General features: G+C 34.3%; 2 protein-coding genes and 1 pseudogene across 2 annotated transcripts; all 3 read left to right on the top strand.

Annotated features, from left to right (window-relative positions):
• Window positions 1-1,912: 1,912 nt before the first annotated feature.
• On the top strand, window positions 1,913-2,985 carry LOC120255286 (putative disease resistance protein At1g50180). The gene is made up of 2 exons (XM_039263141.1): window positions 1,913-2,504; window positions 2,859-2,985. Exons 1-2 carry the CDS (start codon window positions 2,200-2,202, stop codon window positions 2,983-2,985), a joined length of 432 nt encoding a protein of 143 aa, XP_039119075.1. The 5' UTR covers window positions 1,913-2,199.
• Window positions 2,986-4,432: 1,447 nt separating this feature from the next.
• Window positions 4,433-5,729, top strand: LOC120251900 (probable disease resistance protein At1g58602). Its single transcript, XM_039260551.1, has 3 exons — window positions 4,433-5,263; window positions 5,353-5,403; window positions 5,507-5,729. The coding sequence occupies exon 1, from the start codon at window positions 4,451-4,453 to the stop codon at window positions 5,261-5,263; it is 813 nt and encodes a 270-aa protein (XP_039116485.1). The 5' UTR covers window positions 4,433-4,450; the 3' UTR covers window positions 5,353-5,403; window positions 5,507-5,729.
• A 2,109-nt stretch (window positions 5,730-7,838) lies between these two features.
• LOC120251910 lies at window positions 7,839-11,833 on the top strand (annotated as a pseudogene).
• The last annotated feature ends 205 nt before the right edge of the window (window positions 11,834-12,038 follow it).

Below are 12,038 nucleotides of genomic sequence, written 5' to 3'. Positions count from 1 at the left end.
ATCCATTTGTTTAAATACAACAATGACCCTTGGTTAACAATCACCAAGACTTAAAGACACTAAATATGTTAAACATACACAGGAATTCATAGTCAATCAAATTCCCACATTCACAAGCACAATACTTAAAACTTCCCTCAATTAAAAATATATATTGATAAGTGGGCGGCAGAACCTAAAACCAATTTGGCCACATCCATCAAGCATATATAAACTAAAGCACAAAGGCATTTTAAAAGCACCTTAAAAAAATCATGTGGACCCTCAACTTCCAATCCCAGACTAAACCACAAAGGCACTTCAAAAAAATCATTTTGTTTACTTGCAATTCAAGGGGCTAGTTGTTGGCTTTGTGATGTGGAGGTTGGTTTGTAGACCTTAGCCAACATGTGTTAATTCTTCCTATATTTTGCTTGAAGAGATGTTGGTTTGTAATAATAGCTTGTATTTTGTTGTTTACTTGTGCATATGCTTTTGTCTTTTATCATGCACATTAGATGTTTGTTAAAATACCTAGCTGAAACTTGGGACTGAGAGCAAGGCCTTGAACCTTGTTGTATGCATGTTATTTGGTCAAGTAATATAGTGTTGGTTGTTACCTGTTAGTAGGCCATGTTGCATTCAAATTGAGGTAGTTAAATGTGTTTGGTAATTGATTATTTGGTTGTTTAATGATTGTGGTTAATTAATATTGTTCAAGTGCTTATGGAGAGGCTTGGTTACAATTGGTTTTATATTTGTGAAGTTTCAATGTTGAAATTTTGGTTGTAAACTGTACATGCATTATGGTATTAACCTTATTGTAGTTCATCATGTTAGGCTTTTCTTAAACACCATCCATTCAAAATTAGGCAATTGTTGTTATCCATTTAAATTTCTTCAGGTTGCTTTATTATCCCCCTTGCTTTCGCTGCATAGATTTGTTATTTTGTATAAGTGCAATCTTGTCTTCATCACAAGCTCTGTAGTTGTTATAATATTCCCTCATTATAGCTTATTAGCTTCAATTTGTTCATAATCCCTTTTTTAGAATTTAGATCTTATCTATATATATATATATATATATATGCATGTAAATATTGGTCTCTTTTTAGTGACTTCTTATATCCTTTATTTATAATGACCATGCATGGTTTAGTAGATGGGATTTCTCTGCTGTCTTTTTCTCTTTGAAAGCTATTTGTATTGCATTGGAACATGTGACACTCTCACAATCATCACCATTTGCACTTGGTTTGGTTTTGTTTCCATCATTTTTGTTGTTACAGAACTTCATTGTTAACTTCTCGCTGATGTTCATTAGTGGTGGGTTTCAGCCCTTAATCGTTGATAACTGTATTTGTGAAGGCCGGCACACTTTTTGACTTTAGAGGGCTTAAGTGCCAGATGTCCTGTTTAGAATTGGTTAGTCTCAAAGTTGTGTTTAGGTCCATGTTGTTAGTAAGCGCATTGTAGACTAAGAAGCAGCATAGTTTTTGGATCAGAGGACTTTTACAAAGTAATTAGAGTTGTTCTATGTTATTTTTTAGGGTCTTACAAAGAAGATTGATTTTGACTTTCAGCTGCGAGTTGAAGCTTGAAAAAACTTCAGATAAGTAATCCATGTGTAAATTATTTCATTATTTTTACAATAATAATATTTTTAGATGATAGATTTTACTTTCCGAATTCTAGAATTTCATATTGCTGTCCACACTGCGAACAGAGTCTTTTACCATTACCAGTCAAATTCCACATCACTGACTTCTCCAGCTCCCGCTCCCAAAGTCCGGAACCTGACAGCCTAGTCTCCAGTCAACCCTGTCTTTTGCCAACTCCTTATACTGACGATATTAACCGCTGTCAGGTCGAATGGTAAATAAATTTATTCCACCGAGAGCAACCACTGTCAGGTTAAGCCCAGAGTCTCAGATCTCACTACCAACAATATGGAATGCTTTGTTGATAAATAGTCTCAAACTACAGCCACACAAGTTCTTCATTATCTATGAGACAGAAAAATATCTTGACGATGCCTTGTCAAAATTGTTGGTTGGCACTCAAATTCCAGAATTGTAAATAAGATAAGAACTTCATCATTCATGTAGTCTCTTGTTTGTTTGATACTATTGTTTGGCTTCTTTAGATAGAGAGCTACAGACAGATTGTTTATGTGATTAAAACAAACCAAAAATTAGAAGATAGACAAAAAAAAAATTAATGGCCGAGCTTGCAGTGCGTTCTGTAGTCCAGAAACTTGGTAATCTGATAGTGCAAGAAGCCATGGATTTGCATGGAGTGAGAGATCAAGTGGAGTGGTTGGAACGAGAATTGCGGCGAATGCAGTGCTTCTTAAAGGATGCAGATGCAAAGAAGAACAAGGGAGGTATTGATGGTGAGAGGGTGAAGAACTGGGTCACAGAGATGAGAGACGTTGCTTTCGAAGCCGAGGACATCATTGACTCTTACATGGATTTAAAGCTCCGTGGACAACAAAAGGATGGCTGCATTGGTTTCCTTGAACGGTATGCTTTTGCAAACAACAATTTGTTTATTTATTTATTTTTAATGAAATTGTAGGTAGAGAGGGGCACAGGCTGGTTAACCAAAACCCGCCGGGCTCAAACTGGAGAGCTTGGATTGGTATTTGGAAGACCGATAATCAGCCCAGCCAACACTATTGGTTTATTTTAATGAAAGCTTTAAATTTGTATTTTTTTAATCTAAGGTTAAAGCAACAAAAATTAATTGAAATTATAGGATTTTAGAGTTCTTAAATTTCTCTAAATTATTAATTTGATCAATTGAAATTTAATTATAGATACATAAAAAAATAAATTATAGTTGATAGGTTTTAAGAATATAACTATCTCTCTCAGGTATATGTTTATTCTTGTTGAATTAATTGGCCTGCACAAGGTTCATGTGGATCTTAAAGGGGTGAAAGTTAGGATGCATGAGCTATCTGAAAGTAGAACATCATATGGAATTGCTAATATAGGGTGAAAACAATTGGCACAACTAGTCAATTTAGAAGCCAAGATGTGATCCCTATATTGCCCTCAATTGAATGAGGAAATTGATATTATTGGTTTTGATGATGAGAAGGAAAAAGATTGTGCAGGAGTTGGTCGACATAACCAATACAAATAGGTCAGTAATCTCTATAGTCGGTTTTGGTGGCTTGGGAAAGACAACAATTGCTAAATCAATTTATAATGATCCTAAAGTCAGAAAAAAATTTTTGACAGACTTGTATGGGTAATCATATCTCAAGAATATAATATCCTTGAGATAGTGAAAAATCTTGTCTGCAGTGTCAATAACTTCATCAGGAGACACAATCGAAACGCTCTCAGCTAAACTTTTTAATGAATTGACAATTGGCAAATACTTGGTTGTTCTTGATGATGTTTGGGAAGAAAATGTATGGGATCAATTACAAAAAGTTTTTTCCGGATGTTGATAATGGAAGTAGAGTAATAATCACCACTCGCTTTTTAAACATTCCTAAAATTGCAGATCCTACCGCCCAACCTCATGAACTACGTTTCTTAAATGAAAATGAAGGCTGGGAGTTGTTCCTTCGAAAGGGTCTTCCCAAGACAAAAATATTGAAACATGCTGTCCCATTTATTTGGTTGATTCTGCTCGTAAGCTTGTCAAGAGGTGCAAGGGTTTGCCCTAGCTCTAGTAGTCGTCGGAGGACTTGTGTCAACTAAACCAAAAACAAAAAGATGCATGGGAGAAAATTGTAAAGAGCATGAAATGGCAATTTGTAGAAGGTGGAGAAAGATGTCTAGAAATACTAGCATTGAGTTATAATGATTTGCCATATTACTTGAAGTCATGCTTTCTTTATTTTTGGTTGCTTCCCACAGGACATGGCTATTCCTGCAAAAACATTAATTAGACTGTGGTCAGCGGAAGGGTTTCTTACCGACAAAAATGGTAAAAACAATAGAAGAAGTTGGAATGGATTGTCTAGAGGAGTTGGCACAAAGATGTATGATACAAGTTACCAAGCGAAAATATGATGATAGTGCAAGCTATTGCCGAATCCATGATCTCTTGCGTGACATGTGCATTTCAGAAGCCAAAGAAAACAGATATCTTGAAATATACAAGAATGGCACTGCAAATTGTGGAACAAAGACAAATGCAGCTCGACGACTAATGATATGTCAGGAGATTGAGACTCTAAACTATTCTAACTCAAAGTTGCGGGTTTATTCTACTACAATGAATATATTTATAATACTCTGGCCTTCAAAGCTCTTAATGAACAGTTTGGTGGATTTAAATTATTAAGGGTGCTTTATTTGAATAGTTTGGATATGTCAGAATTTCCAAGTGGAATCAAATCATTAGCTCATTTGAGATATCTTGAGTTGCATGTTGACAATCCGAAGGAAGTTCCATCATGGATTGGTCATCTCCGCAATCTCAGACTTTAATTGTACGTTGTCGAATGTTTATAGGAAAGATATCAGATTCACTCTGGACAATTGAAAATCTCAAGCATGTTGATCTAGGCATATCATCATCGGTTCCTCCACCAAATATGGGAAATATTGAATTGAAGAATTTGGAGACTTTAAAATGGGTACCTGCTGGAGAATGGATAGGGAAGATGCTGCCAAAGCTCACAAATCTACGTCAATTGAATATTACGAACATCTCTGTTGATCATGCTGATGCACTATCTTCATCACTCCAGAAATTTGTTCAGCTTGCCTCCTTAACCATACAAGGAGATGAAATTCCTTTGGACAATATTATTACAGCCTTTTCCAATCAACATTGCCTCAAGAAATTGTATATTTGGGGAGAATTCAACTGTAAACAGCTTCCACGCAACGATGTATTTCCTCAACAACTGGTGAAACTAATTCTGATAAATTCTCAATTGGAACAAGACCCAATGGCAACACTAGAGAAGCTGGAATTTCTCAAATATCTATCACTTGGAAATCAGTCATATAGAGGCAAACAGATGATATGTTCAGCAGCGGGTTTCCCTCAACTATTTTCCTTGACAATCGTCGGTTTTTATGCACTTGAGGAGTGGAAGATCGAGGAGAAGGCAATGCCATGTCTCAAGTATTTACACATCGCTTATTGTTCAGAGTTGAAGGTGCTTCCTGAAGGACTGAAGAATGTGCCACTTGATCAACTGGTATTGCGTTCCATGTCCGAAGAATTAGAAACCAGGGTTAAGGAGAAGACAGGAGAAGACTGGTCTAAGATACAACATGTGCACAACTTCTCCATTAGACCTTAAGTGAGTTCCTTTAGTTATTTAGTATAACCTTGATTTCTCTATTACCTTTCCATTTCATCTTAGAATTAACTCTTCTCTTAATATTTCAGCATATGCAGCAATGGATATTATGTTCAGTTGTTACTTGTTAGCTGCCTTCAGTGTGAAAGGCTTAACATTTTATTAATTTTTATTTATTATGTTTTGTTATTAAGGAAATATGCTTTTATCCTTTTTGAAAAATTAAAATATCAAAATGGAAATAAGATGGATTTATATAGGAATGAGCGAGGAGTACTTTTGGACTTCAAAGGAGCGATAGATTAAAAAGCAAGGAAGACTCATGCATGAAATTTCTTGTAAACTCTGCTTTATTTACTGAACTCCAGATTAAGAAGCAAGCAAGGAAGACTCATTGATTTATATGGATTTATATGTCTGTGTGGATGTTTGTGATTTTATTCATATATTGTAATTGTGTTTGATACTTTGTGGTTTTACACCTAGCTATCTACCTGTGTGACGTTGTATTTCTCTATTTTCATTTTGACAATATGTAGTTGTTGTTTCCAAACATTATGATGCAATATTGTACTATTATCTTTTTTTTTAAACAATACATAATATATAATAATGCCAAACACTAGAATTAATACAGCATGATAACTTTTTTAAGCTGACTCTCATTTCAAATTTTAAAAAACAATAATTGAATTTGAAAAGAAAATAATTTTCATTCATTAATCTCATAATTTTATTATTTTGTTTTGAAACGTTTAATTTATTTATCACAAATTGGCATATATAACAAAGCATTATGTTTGCAATTTATATTGAGGGCCTGTTTGATAAACATGTGAGGAAAGGAGTGTATTTCTGGAATTATTCTCTGATATTATTCTCTTATTCACATAGATGTTATTCAATTATAAAGCCTAGTGAACTACTATTGTTGTGGCAATAAATTCCGTCTCTGTAGTAGATTGTGTTGCAATCTCCTGGTTGCTAAAAAGAGCAATCTAGCCCAATAATTATATAGAAAATCTTAATAAACAAAAATTTTTGCACCTCTTAAACTCGAGACCATAATCAACTATACCTCTTATATATATATATATATATATATATATTTGAAAAACTAAATAAACCATATTCATTAAAAAATCAAAACCGGAAAAAACATAATATGAGCCAAGGCTCTTCAAAAGCATCCACCAAGAGTGGGATGAGAAGACAACCAGACAACCAAAAGAAAAGAAAAAAAAGAAAGGAACCTAAGGAAAGGAAGTTCATTTAGAGGTACAACGACATCAAAATAAAGACTAGCCCTTACCTCAAATATATCTTACTATTGTTTTTGTTGCTTTCAAGTATATTTCATTTAACACATTGCACAAATCAAAACAAGAGATTTACAACAAAATAGAATGTCAGACCTTGTTGCAGTGAGATACAATAAGCATCCAATCAAACTTCTATAATATTCTTCATCAATTTTATCAATCTCGTCATCTTTGCTTAGCGCTTTTTTTTAGTGTGCTTGTTTTTATTTTTATTTTTATTTTTATTTTTATTTTTTTTAAGTTTTGCATGTCCTCATTGTAAAATAATAAATAAGAAAATTAAGAATCAGATTTTTTTTAACAAATTAGCCAAGAAAGTAAAGAATTTAATTTACATAAAGCATGGAATTTTTTGAAAAAGACTTTAAAAACAATGAAAAAATTGTTTATTAGCAATTAAATTCTACAATGCCACATCCCCTTCTCCATTGTGAAATACCATCCTTGAAATAGGTTAATGGTAGTGACATTAACTTTTATAAAGAAGATCGAGGATTTAATTGTTTTCGAAAGCATGATTAAAAATTTAGTGGGTATAGAATGATTTATTCGACATTGTAATACTAATAAAAACACAATCTCACGTCCCATGACTTTATTTCAAGCCAATGTTGGTACAATCTAACGCGCATTGATAACACGAGCGTGTAAATGACTTTCAAATACTAGACGATCGATGCAGCTCTTTTTACGAATCAAGTCATACAGACGAACCACTCGATCTGATGCATAGCGGAGGTGCATGCTTGAGTACATGAGCAGTGATGCTGACATATATATGAACCTTGAGTTGACAGGTGTAAGCAAATGATCCCGAACATTATCTAGCAGTGAGAGGTTTAAAAACACATCGACGCTCCCTGGCATTTCATGCCAATCTTAAAATGTGCCAATCCAAACTGGCATGGTACGGGTAAATATCTTTTAAAAATTAAAAATTAAAAACTTTTCCAATTCCCAGCCAAATTCCGGAATCTCACATCCTAGTCTCTAGTAAACTCTGTTTTCTACTTACTCCTTACAGGGCAGATATCACCCCGAAATTGTAAAGACAACACATCCCACCAACAACCATGTGGACCTGCTCTGTGGAAAAATAGCCACAAACTACAACCACACAAGCTCTTCTTCATTTATGAGAGAATTAAAGAATAATATCTTGCCGGTTTCCAGTCAAATTTGTCTGTTAGCACTCAAATTCAATATCTAAAGATAAGATGAGCACTTCATCATTCAAGTAGTCTCTAGTTAGTGTGATGCTCAAATTTGACTACTTTAGATAGAGAGTTGCAGATGGACTGTTTATGTGATTAAAACAAATTACAAAAGAGAAGGCAGAAACAAATTAATGGCTGAGGCTGCAGTGTGTGCTCTAGTCCGGAAACTTGGTGATCTGATAGTGCAAGAAGCCATAAATTTGCATGGAGTGAGAGGGGAAGTAGAGTGGTTGGAACGAGAACTGCGGCGAATGCAGTGCTTCTTGAAGGATGCAGATGCAAAGAAGAACAAGGGTGATGATGAGAGGGTGAAGAACTGGGTCACAGAGATGAGAGATCTGGCTTTTGAAGCTGAGGACATCATTGACACTTTCATGTATTTAAAGCTGCGTAGACAACAGAAGCAGCCTGGTTGCATTGGTTTCATGAAGAGGTATGTTTTACAAACACCACTTTATTTATTTATTTGTCTTCTTTCTTTTTATTAATTTTTAATCACGAAAATAACCCGTTTCTTTTTACTTCTGAAAAATAAGGAATTAACGGTGTTAATACTAAAAACCATTTGGGCTTTTATTAAATCTGTATTTTTTTAGAATAAACATCTCATAGAGTTTTGAGATAGGATACTGAGTTATTTTTCTTAGATAAAAATGTCCTGCTAGATTTGCACATAGTACACACTACACATGATGGCCTATTCTCAATTTCTTTCCCACATTCTCATGAGCGTTTCTTGTTCTTTTTCACTCACATTTCTAGTGATTTGAGATATAAAAATTTTATCTATTTATATAATTACCAAGCATCTGTCATTTCCTTATTAATCAAAACATAATGTACCAAACCTTCTACAATCTTATCCAATTGTCTAGGAATGCTCGAAAGATTCATAAACTACACACACCATGCTAAAAAAGCTTTATGTATTGTTTATTATTATGAAAGTTTTAAATTTGCATTTTTTTAATCTAGGTATAAATTAATTTAAAGTACAGGATAAGTAAGATGAATATCTCAATCAAACTTTTGAGTTCTTAGTTTTTCTAAATATCAAAGGAAAATTGATTATAGATGCATTAAAAAAAGAATGAAGCAGATTGGTATAAGAAATAACAATGATTTTTCTCCAGGTATGTATTTATACTTGATGAATTAGTCAATAGACACAAGATTCATGTAGATGTTGAAGTGATAAAAACCAAGTTGCAAGAGCTATGTCAAAGTAGATTATTATATGGCATTGTCAACATAGGTGAAACAATTGGCACAACTAGTCACCACAGAAGTCAACATGTGATCCCTATATTGCCCCAACTGAGTGATGACATTGATATGGTTGGCTTTGATGATGAGAAGAAAAAGATTGTGCAAGAGTTGGTTGACATAAACAATACAAATCGGTCAGTGATCTCTATAGTTGGTATGGGTGGTCTGGGAAAGACTACACTTGCCAAATCTGTTTATAATGATCTTGAAGTCAAGAGAAGTTTTGATGTATTTGCATGGGTAATCATATCTCAACAGTATACCATCCTTGAGATTTTGAAGGGAGTCTTGTCAGAAAAGTTGGATACTTCATCAGAAGATACAATCCAAACCCTCTCAGTAAAAGTTTGTGAAAAATTAAATAAAGGAAAGTACTTGGTTGTCCTTGATGACGTTTGGAAAGATGTTGTATGGAATGAATTATTAAAAGTCTTTCCGGATGTTAATAATGGAAGCAGAGTTATTATCACCGCTCGCTCTTCAAATGTCATTAATATTGCAGATCCTACCACCAAACTTCATAATTTGCGTTGCCTTTATGAAAACGAGGCTTTGGAGTTGTTTCTTCGCAAGGTCTTCCCAAGACAAGACATTGAAACATGTTGCCCGATATATTTGGTTGACTATGCTCATCAGCTTGTTCAAAGGTGCAAGGGTCTACCATTGGCACTAGTAGTCCTTGGGGGACTTGTCTCAACTAAACCACAAACCCAAGATGCATGGCAGAAAGTTGTTGAGAGCATGAAAGGGCAATTTGTGGAAGGTGGAGAAAGGTGTCTAGAAATACTTGCATGGAGTTATAATGATTTGCCATATTACTTATAATCATGTTTTCTTTATTTTAGTTGCTTCACAGAGGACAAGGATATTCCTGCAAAAACATTAATTAGATTGTGGTCAGCAGAAGGTTTCTTACCGAAGAAAAATGGTAAAACAATAGAAGAAATTGGAATGGATTGTTTCGAGGAGTTGGCACAAAGATGCATGTTACAAGTTAGCAAGCGGAAATATGATAATAGTGCAAGGTATTGCCGAATCCATGATCTCTTGCGTGATATGTGCATTTCAGAAGCCAAAGAGAGCAGAGATCTTGAAATCTACAAGAATGACACTATAGACTGTGCAACAACGTCTGATGCAGCTCGACGACTGATTATATTTAATGAGATTGGGACTCTAAATTATTCTAACTCAAAGTTGAGGGGTTTATTTTACTATGAATATATTTATAATCCTACGACCTTCAAAGCTCTCAATAGGCAATTTAGCAGCTTTAAATTATTGAGAGTACTCTGTTTTAATAGTCAGTATATGCAAGAATTTCCAAATGAAATTAAATCATTAATTCATTTAAAATATCTTGAGTTGCATTCTAACCATCTGAAGGAAGTTCCATCATGGATTGGTCAGTTTCGCAATCTTCAGACTTTTATTATCGCAAGTGGTAATATGAAAGAGATATCAGATTCACTCTGGAGGATTGACAATCTCAGGCATGTTGATTTTGATAATCACTCAGATGCTCGTCCACCAAATATGGGAAATAATATTGTACTAAAGAATTTGCATACTTTGAATGGGGTACATGCTGGATCATGGATAGGGAATATGTTGCCAAAGCTCACAAATCTGCGCAAATTGAAAATCAAGAAAGTCTCTTATGATCATGCCAATGCACTATCTTCATCACTCCAGAAATTGGGTCATCTTGCTTCCTTATCTATACAAGGAAATTTAATTCTGTTGGACAATATCGTTAAAGCCTTTTCCAAGCAACATTGCCTCAAGAAATTGTCTCTTTATGGGAAGTTGAACTGCAAACAACTTCCATGCAACAATGTATTTCCTCAACAATTACTGAAACTAGAGTTGGATAAATCTCATTTGGAGCAAGATCCAATGGCAACACTAGAGAACCTGCAATTTCTTAAATATCTTTCACTTGGAATGCTGTCATATCGAGGCAAAAAGATGATATGTTCAGCAACAGGTTTCCCGCAACTACTGTCCTTGTCCATCACGTATTTTGACAAACTTGAGGAGTGGAAGATAGAGGAGAACTCAATGCCATGTCTCAAATATTTAAAGCTTGTTGCTTGTCTAAAGTTGAAGGTGATTCCAGAAGGACTGAAGAATGTGCCACTTGATCAATTGGAATTGAGTCAAATGCCTGAAGAATTAGAAACCAGGATTAAGGAGAACACAGGAGAAGACTGGTACAAGATACAACATGTGCCCAACATCTCCGCTAGTTATTATTAGGTGAGTTCCTTTAATTATTTGACATAACTTTGATTTCTGCTATTAGCTTTCCATTTCATCTTAGAATTAACTCTCATCTTGATATTTCAGCATGAAGTAATGGATACATATATATTGGCTTCCTTCAAAAGGTAAGTCTAAATATTTTATTAATTTTTTTACTTGTATATATGCATGCTTTGCTATGAAGAAATTACCACAATATCAAAAAGGAAAATATGGATTTATGTACATAGGGGTGAGTGAGAAGTACTTCAGAACTTCGGAGGAGCTCTACATTAAGAAATAAGGGAAGCTCATGCGTGAAGTTTCTTGTGAACTCGTCGTTGTTTTATGATTGGGCGGATGTTTGTGAATTTATTCATGTAATGCAATTGGATTTTACTGTGTTTATATACCCAGATATATGTGGGTGTTTGTGACTCTATTCTTGTGATGTAATTGGGTTTGATACTCTGGTTTTACACCTATCAATGTGTCTGACGATGTAATAACTCACTATTTTTTTATTATGACAATATATAATTATTGTTTACTTAAGTTATGATACAATTTTCACACTGTTTTTTTTTTTTTAAAAAAAACAATGCATAATACATAGCAATGCCAAACACTAGGATAAACACAACATGATAACTTTTCCAAGTAACTCTCATTTCAATTTCTAGAACACAATAATAGATGCTGAAAAGGTAACAATTTTCA

This window comes from Dioscorea cayenensis, chromosome 3, assembly GCF_009730915.1.
Source record: "Dioscorea cayenensis subsp. rotundata cultivar TDr96_F1 chromosome 3, TDr96_F1_v2_PseudoChromosome.rev07_lg8_w22 25.fasta, whole genome shotgun sequence".
NCBI lineage: Eukaryota > Viridiplantae > Streptophyta > Magnoliopsida > Dioscoreales > Dioscoreaceae > Dioscorea > Dioscorea cayenensis.
The sequence above is the reverse complement of the archived record's forward strand: the minus strand, read 5'-3'. Positions and strand labels throughout refer to the sequence as shown.

Excerpts from the sequence above, each read along its gene's own strand:
- LOC120255286 (XM_039263141.1), top strand. The coding sequence starts at position 2,200 with ATGGCCGAGCTTGCAGTGCGTTCTGTAGTCCAGAAACTTGGTAATCTG. Across the intron at positions 2,505-2,858 it reads TGCATTGGTTTCCTTGAACG|GTATATGTTTATTCTTGTTG; the intron begins GTATGCTTTTGC and ends TATCTCTCTCAG.
- LOC120251900 (XM_039260551.1), top strand. The coding sequence starts at position 4,451 with ATGTTTATAGGAAAGATATCAGATTCACTCTGGACAATTGAAAATCTC.